Source organism: Bubalus kerabau, chromosome 2, assembly GCF_029407905.1.
Source record: "Bubalus kerabau isolate K-KA32 ecotype Philippines breed swamp buffalo chromosome 2, PCC_UOA_SB_1v2, whole genome shotgun sequence".
Classification (NCBI taxonomy): domain Eukaryota; kingdom Metazoa; phylum Chordata; class Mammalia; order Artiodactyla; family Bovidae; genus Bubalus; species Bubalus kerabau.
The window spans coordinates 112,465,582-112,489,241 of record NC_073625.1 but is presented as its reverse complement, the minus strand read 5'-3'; the positions used below and the strand labels follow the sequence as shown (position 1 = coordinate 112,489,241).

Here is a 23,660-nt window from a genome sequence, read left to right as displayed (position 1 = left end):
TTAGGGGAAAAGAAGAGGAAAAGATTTGGCCAACAACAAAAGATTAAAACTAAAAGGGAACAATTGGACTTCCCTGGTAGCTCAGCTGGTAAATAAACTACCTGCAATGCAGGAGATCCCGGTTTGATGCCTGGGTCGGGAAGATCCTCTGGAGAAGGGATATGCTACCCACTCCAGTATTCTTGGACTTCCCTGGTGGGTCAGATGGTAAAGAATCTGCCTGCACTGCGGAGGCCTGGGTTTGATCCTTGGGCTGGGAAGATCCATTGGAGGAGGGCATGGCAACCCATTCCAGTATTCTTGCCTGGAGAATCCCCATGGACAGAAGAGCCTGGCAGGCTATAGTCCATGGGGTTGCAAAGAGTCAGACATGACTGAGCTACTAAGCACAAAAGGGAACAATGAGATGAGAAAAGGATTTGGAGTCAAAGATAGTGGCCTCTACTAAAGAAAGTCTAGGCTTCCCTGTAGCTGGGTGAATGAAATCAGTGGCCATGTAGGAAGGTAGATTGAGTTTCTCTGTGGTACATGAAGTTTCTCTGTGGTATAGGGCTGAGGCTGGTAGAAGAGGTGAGGACCTTTGGACAGCCAGTGATAGGCAAAAAACAAGTCATCAAGCAAAGTATGGGGATGAGATCAGGACGCAGTGAGTTTATCTAACCCAAAGCCATTGGGATTGGCAAGGTCCAGAATAGGAGACCCTAGGCAAAGCAAAATCAAATCAAAATGAAAGTCAGGATTTGGTATAGGGTTGGTAGAAGATGGGGGCTTTCCTGGTAGCTCAGATGGTAAAGAATCTGAAGTCCATGCTATAACCAGTATCTAAACTTGGGTTCAGCTTTCAAAGATGGAGAAGACAGTGGGATCAAGGAAGAGCTAGGACTGGTGACTGAGACCCATAGTTGTGGCAAGACTTCATGAAAATCCTTAGAGTTCATTGGTGAGCTGCCCGTGTGCTTAGGCACTGCAGCCCTCAGGCTTATTCCTTGGCTTTTCTTCAAGACACACACTCCTTTGTTGCCACAGTGACCTCTGTGCCAGTGAGACACATCTGTCTCTATATGTCACTTGCAAGATTCACCCAGTTAGACTTTGAAAGTACAAAACAGCCTTTATTTTTGCCTGTAGAGATATTGGGGTTTCCAGGGTATAGAGGTAAGTCACACTAGATATATACAATCTCATTCTTTGCTTCAGTTTGATTAGACATCACACATAGATCATACTTTGGCAGTGGTTTTCTTCTTATATCAAAATTCCACCTTGATTTTCACTTTTTCCTTCATTATAAGACAAAAGCTTCTTTTCCAGGTCCTTAAGGCAATAATCCTTTCTGCCTGGGTTCCACAGACCTTACCCTCCACATACAGCTGATCCCTACTTTGGACTGGATTTCTTGGTGTGGTACTCTTCAAGGGCTCTGCCCACAGACACCTCCCCCATCCAGGTTCTTATTCTTGGGTCCACAGTCCCCTTTCACTCTCCTTAGCTGATTCTTAAGCTGAAACCATTTCTAGCTATCTTGCTTTTGTCAGATAATGCTTGCTGTTCCTGCTGCTCACTGTAGCTTCATCCCATTAATCAGATCACTGTCTCTCTAAAAGGCTTTCCTTTTTCTCCAATTGCCCTGTCAACATAAAATGTGCTTTTTTGTATAGGCTAGTGGATACCTGTAGTACTCTGATTTCCTGCTACATATATAATTTGATGCCTTATAAAATGTGTTTGATGGTGTTGATCCACTCAGTGTTGCACTTTAGATAGAAACTGGGAAAGTAGAGTGTACCTGGAATGGTGGGGCCCACAGAGAGGTGCAGTCACTCTCCTGCCTGTCCTCCTGAACCCTGGGCTGCCCAGACTGTCAAGAAGAGCCCTCTGCTCTCTTTCTTTCCCTATACTTCTCCTCTGGCTCACAGTAGCCCCAGATTTTCATCTCCCTAAGTCTACAGCTCCCCTTGCTTTCTTTTTCTAATAAAACAAAACCCAGAATGGATTTTCAGAGCTTGTTTTCTTTGTATAGGAAGGACTAGATTCCAAAAACATGGACCTGATCCCTGGAGAACTCTTCCTGTTTTCCTCCACTTTACTGTTTAGTTGTTGCAATTACTCATTTTCACTGAATAAAACCTTAGCTCGCACTCTAGTTATATTTTTTAGAAAATGGCACACCATATACAAATGTGAAATATAAGCCAAACAATAAGGATTAGGAAAAGTAGAGTTACATTACTGACTAGTACCAAGCGGCACATTAAAATGAAAGATGAGGGTACTTCTACTCTGGCACTTGCTCTCATGCCTTCATATCGACTAGACTCTTTTACTGTTGTTTGTTAAATTCTTTGTTCTCTGCATCTCCACAGTACCCATCCTCCTTTTCCCTCTGTCTTGCTTGCTGACAATTGCTAGGAAAATGGCATCAATTAAGGTGAGAGGGATATAAACACGGGGTAAGCAGTTCAACCATCCTGGCTTCAGCTATGCCTGGAGACCTGATAGGATATATTTTTTGCACATGACCCAAGGACATGAAGCCACATCAAACAAACTTAGCTTCATTTGGTTCCCAACTTAAAATCATCATGTATCTAAAATCTATTTGGTAAATAAAGAGCTGCATGAAATCATGACTACTGTAGATGGTTATTGGAGAAGGCAATGGCAACCCACTCCAGTACTCTTGCCTGGAAAATCCCATGGATGGAGGAGCCTGGTAGGCTACAGTCCATGGGGTTGCAAAGAGTTGGACACAACTGAGTGACTTCACTTTCACTTTTCACTTTCATGCATTGGAGAAGGAAATGGCAACCCACTCCAAGTGTTCTTGCCTGGAGAATCCCAGGGACGGGGGAGCCTGGTGGGCTGCCGTCTATGGGGTCGCACAGAGTTGAACACGACTGAAGCGACTTAGCAGCAGCATAGATGGTTATGTGAGGTAAGAATTTGCTGTACTAAAAAGCTTACCTGACTTACTGCCATTGGCGTGTCATTCGTTAGGGCAGTGGTTCTCAACCAGGAGTGATTTTGCTCCTGGAGGATATTTCCAGAGACATTTTTGGTAGTTAAAGCAGTAGGGGAGCTACTGGTATTATTGAATAGAGGCCAAGGATGTCAGTAAACATCCTCTAACACACAGGACAGTCCCTTATGACAAAGAATTATCCAGTCTAAAATGTCAGTGCTTCCATGAAACTCTGCTTTGGGGGATGCCAGTTTCTCTTGTGTATTTTCATTTTACTTTTGTTCTCATAAGTTTTGACTATTTGTTACCAAAATCCGAAGTGTCACCGATTTTTCACAGAATGAAGTCATGCCCAGCAAGAGGTAAGAGCAATTACAGGGAATCACTATGTTCGGATGTCTTCCTTCTCAAGATTCCCCATGGTATACTCAAGTGATGTCTAGGACCTAGTGACTGGTAGCACAGGACCTACGGTGGGCCTGACTTTTCCATATGCGTGGTCTCCCTGGGCTACCCTGCGCCTTCTGGCATGACACTGAAGTTGGAGTTAGTGTCTTGTGATCATTTCACATAGCCCAGGGTGGTGCTGGCCCGTACCTGGGCTCTCCCTAATCCAGACCGAGAATACAATTTTCAGAGGAAAAGAAGCTTGAATCTTAAGTCACTATTAAAATGTTCAAAAGCAGTCTGTGATTTTTGTCCTAATTTTCTTCATACATATAGTATCTCCTCTGGATTCGTCTCATTTTTCAAGACTGTCCTTCCATATGTTGCCAAGATTCTACACAACCTTCTCCTCTGTGACCTCATTTCTGCCTCTTACTGTTTGACCTTCAGTGTCCCTGAGGCTGCTGTCCTTAGCCTAGGCCCCTATTCTGTTAGACTGTTTGAACTGTCTGGGCTTAGAGACAGTGGGGTAACTAAAAGAAGCCCTGGACTTGGCTGTCAAGACAAGTCCAGCTCCAGAAACTTCAGACTGTGCTTTTTACTCTGGGTGCCCTGGGAGGCGTCTCAGTCCCTCTTCCTGTACTGCCTCTGCCCCATATCATTGAAAGCGCTCATAAACTGAAAAGTTCTCCACAAAAGCACAGGCCTATGCTGGTTATGGAATTTCACTGCTCTCTCAACTCCTAAGGTCGTGGGCTCATCTTCTAAATGGCCTCCAGTTACGTATTTACTCCGCAGATGGATTTATTTTAGAAAAAAAAAGTAGGGGGAGGGAGGCTATTAGTTATCAGTATGGCGATATAGCAATTATACAAGCCATGGCTTAGGAAATTCTTCCACCTTATGCAGCTACTCAGGCTTTGAAGGGCATTGCATGTTCGAAAACACCTAGATAAGAACATTTGCAATTTACAGAAGAAAGTCCTCAAAATCACACTCTGTCCAACTTCAGTAACTCTGAATAGGAATCCAAGAACAGTGGCTTCTGAGTCTTTAGTGTAAGATGTGTCTTCCTCGTGGTCTGGCTCTAAAGGTGGTGACCAAGGTCTCTCGGGCCTGTTGATGGGACTGCCGCATGCTGGTCAAAAGAATCGGGTCAGTCTTGTGTTCTACAACGTTGAAGGGACAGGATTTCAGGTGCTCAGACATGGAGGCAACTTCATTAAACTCCCAGCTCTTGATTTTGGAGAAGAGGCTGCTGAATTGCCAAATCTGAGGAGAGATAGATGCATGAAAGTAAAACCCGAGTGTGATACCCTCAGGTCAGCTTTATTTAAATAGTTTGAAGAAATGCCTTTCTGTTCTTCCTGGTCTCAGATTCCAGAGTGTGTTTAGTGACTGCAGCATACTTGTGTTAGTCCCTTCTCCAGCATCTAATTCCTAGACCCCCTTCCAACTGATAACCTTCCCACCCAGCCACATGTTGTGTGAAAATGACTCATACCAACTAATACCAATCTGCTTATTGCTATACACCCTCACCCCACCCCACCCCCCAGCAAAATGATTAGTTCTAGAACAGACATATGATTCAAATCAAGACAACCAGTGCTAGTGAGAGTCTACCCCAGAACTTTTGTCTGAGATATCAGGAAGTACATTCTTTTTTCCCCTATGTGCTTAAATTTGGAAGCTATTGTCACTCAGAGCTGCTAACAGCCTTCATGGACCATGAAGGGAGAACTGTGTCTTAGAGTGGAGTCACTAGTGAGAAAGCAGAGATAAGAATTGATAGTAAAAAGGTCATTTGGGGGGCATTTTTGAGCAGTCAGATCAAACCATACCTGAAGCTATTTGGGCCAATAAATTCCCTTTATAGTTTATTATAAACTTTATTATAAACTTATGTGTAAAGTTTCTTATGTATAAAGAATGCATTTATACATATAAAGAATACCTGTATAAAGAATATTCTTATTTATAAAGAATACATTCAAGTAGTCTTGCCTGGAAAATCCCATGGATGGAGGAACCTGTCAAGCTATGGTCCATGGGGTCGCAAAAACTCGGACACAACTAAGCGACTTCACTTTCTTTTCTTTCTATATTTGTGTATTTTAATTTGGTTTTATGTTGCTTAAAAATTAAAGTATGCTAATTAATAAGAGTCTCACTAGAACAGAATCCTTAGGAGAAATCTAAAAGGCTAGTACTCAAACCCCTGCTGGCCTTTGGCACTTAGGATGGTGCCCAAGTAACGAGTTTTAAAATCTGGCTATGAAGATAGGCATAACCTGATATTCTTCAACTTTATCACTTCATCATCAGTTTCTTGTCATTGTTCTTATATAAAGAAATGTGCCCTAGGATCTTAGAACTATTTCCCTTTTTACTTTAAAAAGCCATTTTAATATGAGTATCCTGTAGCTCCAACTAAACTGTCTTTCTTCCTTTCTACAAGGAAATCAATTTGTCCTGAATGATATTTAAGAGTTGTCAGCAGTGACTGAATTGGGAAAATTGTTAGTCAAAAAATAACAAAATCCCTAGTATGTAAATTAAATTATTTGCATTTGATTTTACAGAGGAAGATATTAGGTAGTTCCAGACTATACAGTTCCCGAAGGCAGGGTCATAGTCTCATTCATGTTTATTCCTAACACATGGGCAGTTGGCAGTCAGTTATTGAACACATGGATGCAGGCCCCGATTCATAAGGGAGAGTGTGATAATTATTTTTTGAAGAAGACTGCTCAGGGAATAAATAATAGAAAATATGCAAGATGTTTTACACATAATAAAAATAGATGTAAACATCTCCTAACTCCCCAATGCCAGTTTGCATACACCCACATACTGAGAAGAAAGTCAACAGTGAGATTTTGGAATTAATGACCTAAATGGGCATCACACATTTGTGATTCACATTTCTAACACATATACCATAAGAAAGGGTGCTAAGGGCACCTTGGATATGACAAATTGGGGTTTCACTTCTATTTGGTACAAGCTAATAGAACTTATAATACAGTTAAGCAAGCCTAGCCTAGCTTTATCAGGAAAACGGACTAAAGCTTTTCCAAGGGGAAAGATGCTTTGATTTATACAATATTTTAAAAATTAAATAAACATTTGAACCAGGGGAAATCAATGGATTATTTTAGAACTTCAAAATGAATTCAACAACGGCAAAAATTAGTTGACATGCGGCTGAGGAGAATCTGCTGGCATATTGTATCAATTAGAGTCTAGGCAGAAAACAGATGGCACACTCAGACTGGGTAATCTGAAGAGAATTTTTAAAAGGAATGACACATAAATGTGTGAGCAGTGTATAGGAAAACCAGAAGATTTAGGGCAGTACCTAGGCTAGTGACAATCTTGAGTGTTACTACTCTAGGCCTGAATGGGAAGGAGGAGTTTATTAGAATCCAGAAAGGGTAACTGTGTGGAGAAAACCATCGGATACAGCTATCTTCAGCAGAGAGACAAGGCCAGTGCAAAGTGTTGAGAAGGGGAAAATGCATGCAGAGAGGAAGCCAGAAGAACACCTGCAGCAGCCTCTCCCACCTGCCCATCTCCCATTAGACACACTCCCATTAGACTAGCCCACCTGGAAGCTGGAGGGCAAGGGAGCAGGCTAAGGTAGTCTGCAGAGATCAGCCTCCTGGGGGACAGATCACGATGGAGAATGGATCATGGAAGCAAACAGCAGATATTCTGAACACATACACAGAGATAACATAGACACTTCCATCTGTACTACTATTCTTACGTTTATGGGTCTGTCTCCTGTACTAGGCTGGCTTCCTTGGGCTCACAGACTGTGTCTCATTCCTAGTAACCTAGTACAATCCCAGTGCCTAGTACATTGCTGGTGCGTAGAAGGCTCTTAGTAAATAATTGCTGAATGAATGAAGTGAATAACTAAGTGAATTACTTGCCTTTCTGTGAACTCTCCAGGAGGTGCCTCCATGGGAATACCTCTTCTTCTTCCACTGCAGGAGGACCATCCCTCTCTCTTGTAACAAAGTGGCACAGATACTCCTCATCAGCACGGACACCTGGGAGAGCTGGGACAGGCTGATGCTGTCTAGGAACCCAGCAATGTACTGCAGGACCTCCAGGGGCAGGCTGGTTAGAGAATTCTGGTTTTTTCCTTCACGACCTGAGAAATGGTTGTTCTTCCTTCCCTCGCTCAGCTCTGAAGCAACCTCCGGCTTGATGGCAAAGGTCTTGAGCTTCTGACTGTAGATCACTTTTGCCTTTTGCCCTGGGGGACGGAAATGGTTTTGAATAAAGGTACATCCCAAGTAGGCCAGGGGGCATCGGTGTTGGAACCAGCCGTTGAGACATGACTGAATGTCTGTGTGAACATTCTTGAAATGGAGGGGAAATTCATCCCTCCTGAAGAATTTGTTGCAGGTGAAAGTAAAGGCAGAGCTCCTCTTGTTGTGTCTCCTGGTCACACACTCACTGTGGAGCTCCACGTGGAGCCCGTTCGCATTGCTGTTCGGGTTGGCAGTGGTTAGGAGGTCGGCCAGCACCGTCCCAGAAGAAAACTGTTCTGGCTCAAAACTGTATGTCTGTGTAGCGAAATCCATGAACAGCCCATCAATGCTCCTGGACTCGGAGATGACGTGACCTTTGAGTTCTCTTTCCAAAGCACACAGGAGGGTGGTCTTGATGAGATCTGACTTGGGCAGGTCCTCCACAGTAATCCCTAAATCTGAAGTATCAACGGCCTTGTGCTCACTTGGCCTACAACTCATGGCATCACCTAGGCGAGCCCGCTTCCCACAGTAGCTCACCGGAACTTTGAAGGTGTAAACAGTCTTCACTTCCTGTGCCTCCAGGTTGCCGTAAACAAAGTCTCTCTCTTTGGGTGTACAAGCAGGCATCTGACCAAAGTGAATAAGCATCCTCCCATTATGCACCAGGTACATATTATAGTCCTTTGCATCCACAGCTGTTTTCAGTCTTTCCAGAACACCATCCTGCCAAGGGGCAAGTCCTGTCTTTTCTATGGCTGCATGAAAGTCCTGCCTTTGGTCTTCCTGTGGTTCTTTTTCTTTGGCAGCTCCCTCCTCTACCTTTCTATTGCTGTTGGAAATCTGTTCTTTCTCTGGGCCGTTCCTGCTTTTGCTGTCACTGCTGGCTGATGAGCTTGTTAAAGCTGAGGCCGCATGCTCTTTGCTGAACATATTTTCCCACTTGTCAAACTTGGCCAGGTCCATCCCTTCTTTGGTTTTGGCTAACGCCTCTCGTTCTTCTTGACTTAGTTCTACCACCTCCCCATTCATGGCTGACAGAGAGCAGCCTGTTACCAAACCAGCATCCTCCCCACCCACCGCTCCATCCATTTCCTCCCAGCTGGCTTCACCATTCATAGGAGGTTCCTCTTCCGTGGGTTCTCTAGTTTCTGGGAAAAGTTCTACCATTTTCAGAGACCTAAAAAGGACCTTCTGGTCCTGAAGGGCCAGGGCTGTGTCCAAGCATTCCTCATCGGGGGTCTCTTTCATGATGTTCTCATGAAGCGTTGTTTCAGAGTCCACATTTGGCCAGCGGTTCCACTCCATGGAGCAGCAGACCACGCTCGCAGGACACACTTGCAGGTGCTTGGCCAGCTTGTGGCGGGACATGAAGAGGGGGCAGCCGTATTCGGAGTTGAGGCATGGAACCTGCTCTAAAGGGCAGAGTAGTTCGTGCTCAGCCTCTTTGCACATGTGGAAGGTAGCCCCGCAGGACAGGTGGCAGTTTATCACCGGGCAAGAGACACTGGGCTCCACGGGCATGTGGCAGTGACGGTTGAAGCATCTCTCACAGTGTCTGTGCTGCCCTGGCGGAGGCCTGCGTGTCCTACCCTAGAGACACCAAAGGTAGGGGGAAAGAGAAAACAAGTGACTGCTGGCAGAGAAGCTCTACATGTCTGTGAGTGTTTAAGTTTTAATTGACTTATTTCCTGTTTATACACACTGATTGTAGGAACCTTGGAAAATACAGAAAGTCATAGAGAACAAAGCTGCAGAAGAAAATGGTAACCCACTCCAGTATTCTTGCCTGGAAAATCCCATGGATAGAAGAGCCTGGTGGGCTACAGTCCATGGGGTCACTAAGAGTTGGACACGACTGAGTGACTGAGCAGGCTCAGAGAGGAAAGCAAAAATATTCATAATACCACAACCAGAAATAACAACTATCAATACTCTTTATTTTCCAGTAGTTTATTTTATCTATGTACTAGATGTGTTGAAAATAGGGGGGAAAAAACACACACACACACAGAAAAGTGGGCTACAAAGTTGACAATTGCTATTTTTGAGTTGTGGATTATTGAGGATTTATGCACATTTAATACTCTGAATACAATTTTTCTGCTTTAACTTGCTATTACATTATGTCTAGGCTGTTTTATAAATTTTTCTCTGCAAACTTTATAGCGGCTGTGTAACATTCCAGAACGAGTGTTCTGTCATTCACATGATCAACCACCAGGGGGCATGCTGGGAGGCCCCAAGGTGGGTCTGGTTTTGTTTGCATCTTCGTCCTCAGCACCTGTCACAGGGCCTGGATCATTGTAAGCACTCAATAATATTTGCTGAATAAAGGAAGTGTTAGCCATTTAGATTACAGCTGGATTTTTTTTCTTTTTCATATGTAAAGTTTTACTAAAAATCTTCGCTCATCAATCTTTCTCAGGTCTCTGCTTTCCCCTAACTCTGTGTCGGTTTATTCTAGGTTCTGCTCTAGTACCTCTGGTTCAGCAAAAAACCAATATATATCATTAGACCAAAAGGACAAATCCACCAGCAGCTTGGGCTACAGGCTAAATGAGACCACACCCGGACCTCTGAAAGGTGAAGTTCCAATGAGCACCTGGTACTTACCATAGCTTCCAAATTCCTTCTGGCTTTGTATAATAACTCTAGGGGAAAATATAAAAGTACAAACATGAATGATCCATGAAAAAGTTATTTTATCTACTTTATCAGGGGCCAAAATGACTTCAAGTACTCTTCCATCACCCTGGAGGTAAGCATAATGGCCCCACATTTTACAGTCAAATATGCTCTTCTTAGGTACACTTTTTCTTTCTCTTTCTTTCAATACACACACATTTTTTTGCCAAGCCGCTTGAAGATAAGTTGCTGATATTATTACACTTTATCTTACTGGCATATATATCCTCACTTATCTGTAAGTACTTCAGCATGTATTTCCTAAGAATAAGACATTTTCTTTTGTGACTACAGCAACATTATCTCACCTAAGAAAACTAAAAACAATTTTCTAATATCATGTAACATGCTGTCTATATTCAAATTTTCCCAGTTATCCCCAAAATGTCTTCTGTACTTTAAAAAACAATTTTCAGTTTTTGAGCCAGAATCCCGGTAAGGTCAACTTATCACATTTGTTTAAGTCTTTTTAGCCTCCTTTAATCTGGAAAATCCTCCTTAACTTTTCTTTTTTAGAAAAGACAGCCTTAAATCTCAAGGAAATTGTATGCTAGTTTATTCATGTATTCATTCTTCCATCCATTTATTCAACAAGCATTTTTTGGTTACCTACTATATACACCAGTAAGTGAGCTTAAGGGTTACCTAGACTGCTTGTTGGAGAAGGAAATGGCAACCAACTCCAGTATTCTTGCCTAGAGAATCCTGTGGACAGAGGAGCCTGGTGGGTCGCTGTCCATAGAGTTGCATTGAGTTGGACACAACTGAAGCGACTTAGCATGCATGCATGCGTTGGAGAAGGAAATGGCAACCCACTCCAGTATTCTTGCCTGGAGAATACCAGGGACCGGGGAGTCTGATGGGCTGCTGTCTATGGGGTCACACAGAGTCGGACACGACTGAAGCGACTTAGCAGCAGCAGCAGCAGCAGACTGCTTGTTAAAGTGGCTTTAAACACTATTGTTCATTATGATCAGCTGTAATGCTTCTTACATATATAGATTTGCACTGTTTGGCTATTTAAGTTAATCAAAATGAACTAGAATTAACAATTTAGTTCCTCAAGTCATACTACATTTCAAGTGTTCAGTAGCCCCATATGGTTAGTAGCTACTCTATTGGACAACACAGAATAGAATATTTTCATCTTCATAGAAAGTTCTATTGGACAACACTGCTATGGATGCTGGCTGTACCCCTGAACTGAGTGAAGTGAGTGTTCTGAAACTTACATTCCTAACACATTCCCTATCTGACTCGTGTATTGCAAGTGTGAAAGAGAGATCATGCCAGAATGCTTTATAATAGCCTGAATCAGGAGGCAGGTGAGAAGCTGCTAGCCAGAACATTAATAGGTTCAGGGCCAAGTAGAAGATAAATCAGCCAGAGAGAGAGAGTGCTGAGCAGAGTGGAAGGACTGTGACGGTTGGACTGAGAGGGAGCAGAATAGGTTCAGACAAAGATCTTTTGGATGCAAGAGTCCAGCCACTACTTTCAACATACAATTTAACATTCAGGTGGGCTCCCGCCATATTCCAGATCACTCCTGGGAGGAAAAAATTCCCATTGTGGACTTGTGGGAATTTGTAAATATTAGGTTCAAGCATCTGGAATTTTGGTATTCAATAAGGAACCATTTGGAATTCCCTGGTGGTTCAGTGGTTAAGACTTTGTACTTCCAGTGTAGGGGGCATGGGTTTGATCCCTGGTTGGGGAACTAAGTTCCCACAGGCTGCATGTATGGCAAATAATAATAATAGTAAATTAATTAAAAACAACCTATCTAGGAACTTTTTTAAAAGGATAATTGGGGGTATTAATCAGTAGTAGTGGAAGGATGGAGTGGAAGGACCTGGAGTTAGAAACTACCATATGGAGAACATGCTGGAGGCTGAGACGGTGAGACAGATGATAGCAGAAGATGAGCCAGACAGGAGACATTACAATGTTACAAATAACATTTTTCTTTCTGACTTGAGATGGGAGAAGAAGAAAATCCAAAGATGATGCCAAGAAAGTGAATCAAGAAGAGAGAATTTTGGGTGTAATTCTGAGAAAAATGGAGGTCTAAGGAGGAAACTGTTTGGGGAGGAAAGATGGGCCCAGTGAGTATAACACAAGTTGCTTTAGGTCATGACAGATCATGTGGGTGGGAAGATGAGGGAGTAGAATAGAGGCAGACTTGCGAATTATCCACTTAAAAGTGAGAGGAAGCCATAACTGGAGAAGTGAGCACACAGAATAGAAATCTGAGCCATGAAGTACAAGGCTAAGTGTGACCACTTTGGGGATAAGAAGAAGTAGAGCCAGAGAAGGAATGCCAGAGAGCTTAGAGAGTCGGGACTATGTTGCCAGATCTAACGGAAAGGGTGAGTGACGGCCTCCGATGCTACCGTGAGGTTAGGAGCAGTGATGACAGGGCCGCTGCTCATGGCAGGTCCCCGAAGAGCTCTTGCCAGAGCATGTGCATTTCAGCTGTGAGGTGGGACTCTTGGCCATTCACAATCTGGTGTTTGTTTGGAGTGGAGGAGAAAGCTATAAAGCACACATTTCAGTGTTGGCAGGGCCTATGCCCTGCCTGGGAGAATGAGACCATCTGTTTTCTTTTCATGACAGACATTCATCAAGAATGGACTCTGGATGACTCATGGTCCCCTGTTGGGTTTTAGGTGGGACAGAAGATTGGAGTAAGGCTATGTGAAAAAAGCTAACAGTACCAGGAATGTCCAACTTCAAGTTTGCCAGCCAGATTCTGTGACAAAGTTGAGCCCATTTCCCAGCAAGGGCAACGCAGCCCTGGCTAGTTCTGTGCACTCCCTGTGTGTAGTGGGAACTCTGCCCTTATCGGGCACGTGTCTAGCTGGAGGGACAACAGTAATAAACTCTAAGCTCAATCATTTCTTTTCTTTTAAATTGAGGTATAGTTGATTTATAATGTTGTGTTAGTTTCAGGTGTACAGCAAAGTGATACATACATCTATATCTATTTTTTCATTATTTTGCTTTCTTGGTTATTACAAAATATTAAGTATAATTCCCTGTGCTATACAGTAGGTCTTTGTTGCCAATGATTTATTATCCTTTAGCATTATAAAAGGTTCTTAGGAACAGTGGTTTTGAGGCTAGGAACATTTGTAGTGGAGCCTTATTGCTCTCCATCTCTGTGAAGTTATTTGAAACTATCCCTTTAAGACAAGAGAAAAGCAATGCATGGAGGCAACAAAGATGCTTTTGCTGTTGTTGTTGCTTTATGTTGCTATTTAAAGATCTTCTGCCAGGCTCTGGAGCTACCCCAGATGAGTGACTTTGAGAGAGGACATGTGCTCAGCAGAAAGACACTGAGTGGAGACCACTCATTGGAGATGTTTGGCAGTGGAGGAAAGGAGAAAGATAAATATAGCCTAAGGGCATAAAATATCACATCTAAACCTTTTGTTGTATAGCTGGGGGAAGTTCAGTTAAGTTCAGTTCAGTTCAGTCGCTCAGTCGTGTCCGATTCTTTGCGACCCCATGAATCGCAGCACACCAGGCCTCCCTGTCCATCACCATCTCCCAGAGTTCACTCAAACTCAAGTCCATCTAGTCAGTGATGCCATCCAGCCATCTCATCCTCTGTCGTCCCCTTCTCCTCCTGCCCCCAATCCCTCCCAGCATCAGAGTCTTTTCCAATGAGTCAACTCTTCGCATGAGGTGGCCAAAGTACTGGAGTTTCAGCTTCAGCATCATTCCTTCCAAAAAACACCCAGGGCTGATCTCCTCTAGAATGGACTGGTTGGATCTCCTTGCAGTCTAAAGGACTCTCAAGAGTCTTCTCCAACACCACAGTTCAAAAGCATCAATTCTTCAGCGCTCAGCTTTCTTTATAGTCCAACTCTCACATCCATACATGACCACTGGAAAAACCATAGCCTTGACTAGACGGACCTTTGTTGGCAAAGTAATGTCTCTGCTTTTGAATATGCTATCTAGGTTGGTCATAACTTTTCTTCCAAGGAGTAAGCGTCTTTTAATTTCATGGCTGGGGGAAAACATTCCAAAAATACTCCTACTATGATAAAGGACAATTCAAAATTGTTGATATTCTAATTATTGCTGGAGAAATAGGGTGACCAAACATGCTAGTTTGCCTTAGACACTCTCTGAGTGAGCACTGAAAGTCCTAGGTCCCAGGAAACCTCTTAGTCCCAGGTAAATTTTGACAACTGATTGATTACCTTAGGTTGGAGCCAACTGGTGTTGCCTCAACTTAACCAAGTTAGATTTATCATAGGTTGTCTCATGATATGAGATGCCCTGTTCTCCCAATTTCTATTTCAGTGCAGTGACTGGATCTTTATCCTCCATGGGTTTTTCTGACTTGCCCAGATTGAGTGCTCTCTCTGCATTTTGGATGTCATACAGGAAGAGAAATAAGATATCAATGCTTAACATGTGCATTTATATAACATCTCTTTTAGTCCTCACAATAATCTTGTGAGGTGGGTATTAGCATCTCATGTTTACTGATAAGGACAATGAGGCACAAAGAAGCTTAAGTCTGTCTGACTTCAAACTCTACTCTCCAGTACATCACACTGTGTCCATTGGAGATCCATATAGACCTCTGTGGTCCATCTCCATGATCAGGGGAGAATGTGAGCCCATGGCTATACTCTGTTAGGAAATAGCCTCTTTTCCTTCAGATGAGGCACAGAAAGGTGTCTACATGTATTATCTTTCCAAATTGTAGAGGACCTGGATGCTTCACATTAGGAAACACCTTCATCCCAATGATGATTTTTTTGGGGGGTCTTCCTCTAGAGCCGTCCCATACTGTGCCCTTTTGAACAGAAACAAGATGACCATCCAGGTCCTATGCCTTCACAGTTCAGGGAATACAAATGTGACAAGGAAATTTTTTAGGGTTAAAAATGTTCACTTCCATATGGAGTCTGAGATTTAAAATGAAACATCTACCAAATCAAAGCATATAGAACTTCTTCACTGTGAAAAACCTGATGAAATTCTGTTTATGAAACAGAGTATGGTTACTTGGGTGACATTTTCCCCTTCAGTTTCCATTTAAATTCTTGCTTCCTGTCAGAAAAGGTAATTCCCTCCTCTTAAAAATGAACTTCAATCAAGTTTGGCCAAAATACTCTCCCCAAAAATATGTTTTAAAGTTCCCCTGTCTAGAGGACACAATGCTACATAATTTATACTTAAATAGTTGAGAGATCTACACAGAACTAGATTTTACTAATTGTACTGGATGGAGTTTTAATAGAGTGTGGGTAGATAGGGGCTTCCCACGTAGCTTAGTTGGTAAAGAATCTGCCTGTAATGTGGGAGACTTGGGTTCGATTCCTGGGTCAGGAAGATCCCTTGGAGTAGGAAATGGCAACCCACTGCAGTATTCTTGCCTGGAGAATAGTAGATAGAAGGACCAAGTGCAGTACATGAGTTCAAGGGATGAATACTTCTTTAAAGAAATAGAGGAGAATTTAGAACCTGACAAAGGAGCAGAAACTATTTGATGCAAGTTTGGTGCTCTGTGGATCACTCAGAAAGGAGTAAATTAATAAGCAAAGGCAAATCAGCTAGAATAATAGTCCTTAAAAATATGGTTCCTAGACCAACAGAATCAGAATCGCCCAGGAACTGGTTAGAAAAGTACTGTATTGGGGCCCAACAGATCAGAACTACTGAATCAGACCTACCAGCTGATTGTACTGTAAGCTCAAGTTTGAGAGCTAGAAGAGCCTGATATTGTGCTCCAGTCACAAAGAAACTAGTGCCCAGTTACGTGGGAAGGCCTGGGAGAAAGATCTGAAAAGGCAGTTGGCAAATCTATCCATTTCTTTCCATCTCCACCACAACTGCCCAGGTCCAAGCACCATCAACTCTCATCCGGTCTGGAGCAATAGAATTATATCAGTCTTACTCCTCCCATTTTGTGCCCCATAATCTATATTTATCAGCAAAAAGAGTGATTTTAACAACTTTTAACATTAGATCACTACTTCCCTGCTTAAAATCTTCAGAGGATCCCATCCTATTACAAGGAATAAGGTCCAATGTCCTTATCTTGGCCCACGTGGTCCTCCCTGAGTGTCCCTTGCTCGCCTCTTTTACCTCACCTCTCTCCCCTGAGCACTTAGTTCCAGCACTTTTTGCTCATTCTTCTGTAGGAACTTTGTACTTGTTCTTTCTCCCAAGAGAATTTACCCCCTGTGCCTTAATTGCTTATGGGTTTCTTCTCCCCATTTAGATTTTACCTTACCTACTACTTCCACAGAGGTCTTACCTGATACAATCTGAAGTAAATTAAAGAGGGGACTCCCTGGTGGTCTGGTGGACTCTGCTTTTTCACTGCCGAGGGCACAGGTTCAATCCCTGGTCAGACTAAGATCACGCAAGCTGTGCAGCACAACCAAAAATTAAAAATAATAAAAATAAATTAATGAACACATGTTCTGCTGGGTAATTTTTTGACAGGTTACTGAGTCTTCGTAAAGCTAATTTATTCATCCATAAAATGGGCCTCATAATAACCCATAGGACTGTGTGAGGATCAAACGAGATAGAGTAGCAAACGTATCTAGTATACAGGAGTCACTAAACTGTCCTTTCTCTACCAAGCTCACTCTCATGGTCACCACCCCTGTCCAGACCTTATTTCTGCCCATGGCATCACGCCCACAGCCCTTGGCTGGCCTTTCCATTTTCAGTTCTCTCTCATTCCACTGGATCTTACATACCCCGCCAGTTTAACCATTCTCAAACCCCTATTAAAAAAATAAAATAAAATCTTTCCTCACTCCTTTTTGAATGTGAATCTCCCTCATTTCCCACACTTCTGGCCTCTTCTATTCGCCAAAAAGTGCTTCCCAGGTGGCGCTAGTGGTAAGAATGTGCCTGCTAGTGCAGGAGATGGAGGTTGTAAGAGATGGCAGTTCGATCCCTGGGTCAGGAAGATCCCCTGGAGGAGGGCATGGCAACCCACTCCAGTATTCTTGCCTGGAGAATCCCCATGGACAGAGGAGCCTGGTGGGCTATAGTCCATGGGGTCTCAAAGAGACGGACACGACTGAGCGACTAAGCACAGCACCGCACGGCACATATGCTAATTTGTTTTTTTATTGTTCTGTTTTGTTTTAAAGGGAGAAAAAGAAACATTTTCAACTTTATTACGTAAATGTTACGTTTCTGAATAGAAAAGACTCAGTGGACTCCAGTTCTGCCAGATACTCTGAATGCTGCCAGGATTGTTTGTACGACTTCACAGCACTTGTTCTTCACCCTTGCAGTCATAGAATCAGAAATCTGGATCAGGCAGATAACCAGAAATCCTCTGCTCTGGAGTTTTGCAAACGTCAGTGTGCATAGGAATCACCTGAGCAGTCCTTTGAAAATGCAGTTTCTGATCTTGTAGAACAAAGCGTTATGAAAAGGGTCTAGTTTAACCTCTTCATTTTCTACAAGAGAAACTGAAGCTCAGAGAAGGAATGTCTCATTGCCCATGCCCCCCAGAGTCTCTGACTAGAATCACATGCTTTTATTTTTTTCTACTTCACCTTGATGTTTATTAAGAAATTCTGTGGAAACCACAGTACCACACAGAGCTACCTGTGTGACAACGGCCAAGGGCTTGTGAGCAGCTTAGATGATACCAAGGGCAAAGCAGGACAGAGCCTGGAAGAATGAGGAAGAGGTGGTAACCAAGGGTCACTGGCCAGAAGGTCATGAGAAGGCATACAGCAGGTATATTTAAGTCACTGACTCAAACAAAAGAGAATGGGATTAACAGATAATAGTTTTCACATTCTTCACTATAAAGTTAGTAGACAATCAGGGTTGGTGTCAGGGAGATATTTTTAGGCAAGGGGCCCTCCCAGCACCCCTCACATGATGTCAGCGACTAACTATTTTGCCTCCTCATGTGGCTAGCCCTGGCAATAATTATTTATTCCCGAGCTTTAACTTTAGTGGAAGTGACAAGGTCAAGAGTTTAAGAACAGAGATTAACTGTTAACCTATTAACCAGCCAATTAATTTGTTACCTTAATTATACATTGTTAATCTGTTTCCCTGCTGTGGAGATATTTAATTGTAGGGAAAGAAAATGTATAAAGTTAAATATTCAAATAATTCCTTTGCCTCTTGAGATTTTAACACAACCAGTTGGCCGAGGAAAATTCCCACATGTGGTCCCATAATCCTGGGCTTTCGGGCTATGATTTCAGCCCATTCACTATACCCTAAACACCACCCTCCCCCAAATCACCATCTACAGTTCTCTACCTACATTAGAAATCTACCTTTAAACTTTCTAGTTATTTAATTAGCTAGTTAATTCTCATAACTGGTGCTTGTATTACTAGTGTCAGTATTTTAAATTACTGTTTTGTATTGTCCAAGAAAATGCAAACTTGCCGGATTATTTAGGAGTAGCTCTGAGTCAACTGGTCTGGTTGGTTACTGCTAAGCTAACACACCAGCTTGCTAGGACAGTATTCAGTATATACCTTGAAAACTTTGGTGCTCCAGAAACCTTGACAAAATTAAATGAAGTGAGGCAATTATACACCGTGCATTTGATTGTACCTAGCAAACAGGCATAATTATAACCCAGACACTTATAGCAAAGTTATGGGATGCATCTGGAGGTTACAGAGGCTGGCAGGAAGGAACCAGGAATTAGGGTGTCTGGTGGTAGGTCTCCTTTTCTTGGCATTGGTGGCATTAGCCAGTACACTGCAAAGTTCAGAGTGTACAGAATCATTTTTGCTGCACAGGCCACTTCCCAGGATGTCCTTGGCTGAACTTTTAACTCTTATCACACTAAAGCGAGGTCCAGAGGAAAACAGGAAAATAAACACTGCACCCTTCTCCCTGCCAATTTGTTTGTACATGCAACACTATGAAGTTATTCCCAAAGCTGGAAATAACCTGTCTACACTTTAAAGTGTTTGATACTTTAAGTATCATTAATCATTTTACTTTTGTCCCTCAGGATGTGCAAGTTTCAAGTTTGTGACAATTTTTGTTTTACCTGCCTGTGTAAGTTTTTCAACTTGTGAAATACTTTCACTTCTATTCCACAAATATATTTGGATTCAAGAGAGCTGGAAGGAATGAGTCATGTTTAGGAAATACTGTTAAATGAAAACAGGTTTTAAACTCTACAGGCAGAATTTTAAAAATATATCCAGTAAATACAATTGTGCTAAATTAACCAGTTGTGTCACAGGTGATGAAATTGAAAGTACACGAGAATGACTTGCAATTAACACTGCAAATGTTGGTTGGGGAAAGATCACACATTGGGACTTCAGAAAACAGAAATTCTGGGTTCTGAGCCTTTCATCTGTTCCTTTCTCCCCCTCCCCTATCTTGAACCCCCATCAATACTGTGTAACCTTAGAGACACCACATAACTACTATGGTTGATTGCAGAAGAAAGAACCCAAGCTGTTAGAAAGCAGGTAATCTCCTGCTCTAAGATTTTGGATTCAAAGCAGCAGTTCACATATGAAATGAAAGCAGAGTTTCATTCTCTGAGCCAACCTTTTCTCCCTCATACGTAACTAATTTGTTTTAACAACCCTCTTGCTCAGAGCGAAAAGGTGATGGGCAGCTCAGCCTCTGCGTCCACGTTCACCACTCTAAATTCCCCCTTGATGACCCTGCCCGCATCTAGAAAGCTTACCTTACCGGCACGGGCTGAGTCAGCATGTGCTGCACCTGCGTCCCTGGGTTGTGAGCAGGCAGACTGCCGGAGGTGGCTGGGCGTGCATTAGCTGCTGCAGAGGACCGAATTCTGTCGTGGAGGTAGGGAAAGGAGAAAAAACTTCAATAGAAATAGTTCAAGTGCTTCGAAGTTAAAAATAAAACTATATCACAAGGGTCAATGTGACCAGGCTCAGCTTACAGTTTTTTTTCTTTCTCCTGTATTTATCAACGCTCTATCTCTGCTGGAGAGGCAGTCACAGGGGAAGCTGGAAGGCAAATGGGGTTTTATATCAGTGGGTTTTCTTTCCCCTGAGGAAGGAGGAAAATCCTTTTAAGAAGGATAATTTTCAAGGCCAGAGAAGCCTCTCCGAGTCCTGTGCATACGGTTGGCAGATCCAGCTGTGCTCCCTGTGGCTGGTGGAGCACTCAGGACAGGCTGCTGCTCTAATTATAACCGTGCTTTGCACCTAAACCTGTCACTGGCTGAGGCAGCAGCTTGTGAAAGTGACATGTGGTCCTCTGTTTCTCCTATTTCTCGTCATGACAAGGAAGTGGCTGTCTTCTCCCAGCCCTCTTCCTTCCCCAGTGGTTGGGAAAGGAAGAGTTTGTAATTCAGAAATCAGGCATCGTTTAAGTCCAGTGTGAGAAAACTAGACGTGGTAGGAGGCTTAGCTATTACTTAGTCCAACTCTCTCTTTTTTACAGTTGAGGGGGCAGAGATTTAGAGACAGTAAATTTTGCCTAGATCTTCTAGCACTACGTTGAACAAAAGGGTTGAGTGGTCATCTTGTAACTTGTTTTTTAGATATGTTCATTTGTGTTGTATTCTACATATAAGTGATATGATATGGAATTTGCCTTTCTCTTTCTGACTGATTTCACTTAGTATGATAATCTCTAGGTCCATCCTTGTTGCTGCAAATGGCAATATTTCGTTCTTTTATGGCTGAGTAATATTTCATTGTGTATAAAGATATAGATAGATAGTGCTGCTATGAATATTGGAGTGCGTGTATCTTTTCTAATTAGTACTTTTGTTTTTTCTAAATGTGGGCCCTACAGTGGAGTTGGTAGTTCTATTTTTAGTTTTTAAGGGACCTCCATTTTGTTTTCCATAGTGACTGCACCGATTTACATTCCCACAAACAGTGTTCAAGGGTTCTCTTTTCTCCATATTCTCTCCAACAAGTTATTTGTAAATTTTTTGATGATGGTCATTCTGACACATTTGATATGTCATTGTGATTCTGATTTGCATTTTTCTAATAGTTAGCTATATTTAACATCTTTTCATGTGCCTGTTAGCTGTATGTCTTCTTTGGAGAAATGTCTACTCAGGTCTTCTGAACATTTTTTTATTGGGTTGTTATTTTGATACTGAGTTGTTTAAGCTGTTGTATATTTTAGATATTAACACCTTGTTGGTCACATCATTTGCAAATTTTTTCCCATTCCATAGATTGTCATTTTGTTTTGTGGTTTATTTTTCTGTGCAAAATTTTTAGGTCACAACTGCTAATTTTTGCTTTTTTTCCCCTTTTGCCTTAGGAGATCAAAGATAATATTGCTATGATTTATGTCAAAGGATGTTTTGCCTATGTTTACTTCTAGGAGTCTTATGGTTTCAAATCTTTCATTTAGATCTTTAAGGCATTTTGAGTCTATTTGTATATATGGTGTGAGGGAATGTTTTAATCTCATTGTTCACATATAGCTGTGTAGTTTTGGTATCAGGCTAATACTGGTCTCACAGAATGAGTTAGGAAGTGTTCTGTTTTCTGGAAGAATTTATAAAAAGGAATGTTAATTCTTTAAACATTTAGTAGAACTTAGCAATGATACCACCTGGGCGTGGACTTTTCTTTGTGGAAAGTTTTTGATTACTAACTTAATCTATTTGCTAGTTAAAGCTCTATTCCCACCATTTCTATTTCTTATTGAGTCAAATTTGGTATTTTGATCTTCCTAGGAATTTGCCCACTTTATCAAGTTATCTAATTTGTTATACAAATTTTAAAAGTTATATAATTGTTCATCAGTTCAGTTCAGTTCAGTCGCTCAGTCGTGTCGGACTCTTTGCGACCCCATGAATCGCAGCACGCCAGGCCTCCCTGTCCATCACCAACTCCCGGAGTTCACTCAGACTCACGTCCATTGAGTCAGTGATGCCATCCAGCCATCTCATCCTCTGTCATCCCCTTCTCCTCCTGCCCCGAATCCCTCCCAGCATCAGAGTCTCTTCCAATGAGTCAACTCTTCACATGAGGTGGCCAAAGTACTGGAGTTTCAGCTTTAGCATCATTCCTTCCAAATATTCATTTGTAAGGGGCTTCCCAGGTGGTACTAATGGTAAAGAATCTGCCTGCCAATGAAGGAAACATAAAAGACATGGGTTTGATCCCTGAGTCTGAAAGATCCCCAGAGGAGGAAATGGCAACCCACTCCAGTATTCTTGCCTGGAGAATCCCATGGACAGAGGAGCCTGGTGAGCTACAGTTTATAGGGGCACAAAAAGTCAGGCAAAACTGAAGTGACTTAGCATGCACACACATTCCTTTATAATGTTTTTTATTTCTGGAAGGTTGGTAGTTACGTCCCACCTTTCATTTCAGATTCTAGTAATTTGATTCTTCTTTCTCCCTGGCCCCTTTCCTCTCCTCCACTCCACTTCCCCTCCTCCTCCCCTTCTTCTCAATCTAGCTAGCTTTGGTTTCATTGATTTGCTCTATTGCTTTTATAGTCTCTATTTCATTTATTTCCACTCTAGCCTTTATTTCCTTCCTTATGCTTGCTTTGGATTGACTCTGCTCTTCTTTTGCTAGTTTCTTAAGGTAAAAAGTTATTGATTTGAAAGCAAAACTATGGAGATAAGTTTTAGTAGTTGCCAGAGGTTAGGGGAGAGGGAGTGACAAATAGGTGAAACACAGAGGATTTTTAGGGCATTGTAGTATCCTATAAGATACTGTAATGGTGGATGCATAACAATTACATATTTGTCAAAATCCATATAAATGTACAACATCAAGAGTGAACCCTAATGTAAACTATGGACTTTAGAGGATAAAGATGTATTGGGGTAGATTCATCAATTATAACAGATGGACCACTCTGGTGTAGGTTGCTGATAGTGGTGGGAGGTTGTGTGTATCTGGGAGCAGGACTATATGGGAAGTCTCTGTACCTTCTCCTCATTTTTGCTGTGAAATTAAAACTGCTCTAAAAAATAAGACCATTAAAAACCAAAAGTAATTAAAAAAAATTTTTTTTAAACCTCACAAATTAAGGGCCCATGTCTCTCCCCTAGATCTGCAGTCTTGCTCTGCAAGATCCCTGTGATGGCCCAGAATGTGATGGGTATCAGGACATTCAAACCTTCTACTCTCACTATCTCTATTAGTTTCCCCCAGTATATGCTGATCCAGTTATTGTTATTATATGCTACCAAATTATTCACGTTATAATTTCTCCCATGTTTAATTACTTAGAAATTTTCTTTTACTTTCTAAATGGAGGGAGAGGCTAGAATTTCTAAGGAAATTACCTTTTGATCAAAGAATGCTATTTGCATGTTATTAATTCATTTGAATTTGTTAAGATTTGATTTATGGTCTAATATTAGTCATTATGTGCTTGAAAAG

The 23,660-nt window shown here is 42.1% G+C and overlaps 1 protein-coding gene and 1 pseudogene across 4 annotated transcripts; one reads left to right on the top strand and one right to left on the bottom strand.

Annotated features, from left to right (window-relative positions):
* Window positions 1–1,091: 1,091 nt before the first annotated feature.
* FBXO40 (F-box protein 40) lies at window positions 1,092–20,465 on the bottom strand. Of its 4 annotated transcripts, none has more exons than XM_055568338.1 (6): window positions 20,222–20,464; window positions 20,000–20,110; window positions 16,595–16,707; window positions 10,237–10,274; window positions 7,294–9,213; window positions 1,092–4,621 (listed from the first exon to the last, which is right to left on the bottom strand). In XM_055568338.1, the coding sequence occupies exons 4-6, from the start codon at window positions 10,237–10,239 to the stop codon at window positions 4,403–4,405; spliced, it is 2,142 nt and encodes a 713-aa protein (XP_055424313.1). In that variant the 5' UTR covers window positions 10,240–10,274; window positions 16,595–16,707; window positions 20,000–20,110; window positions 20,222–20,464; the 3' UTR covers window positions 1,092–4,402. The 4 variants fall into 4 exon arrangements, with proteins under 4 accessions (XP_055424313.1, XP_055424314.1, XP_055424315.1 ...); XM_055568339.1 differs by having other exon boundaries at window positions 20,005–20,110; XM_055568340.1 differs by lacking the exon at window positions 16,595–16,707 and having other exon boundaries at window positions 20,222–20,465.
* LOC129643593 (ras-related protein Rap-1b-like) overlaps window positions 19,984–23,660 on the top strand; it is a 15,977-nt pseudogene continuing 12,300 nt past the window's right edge.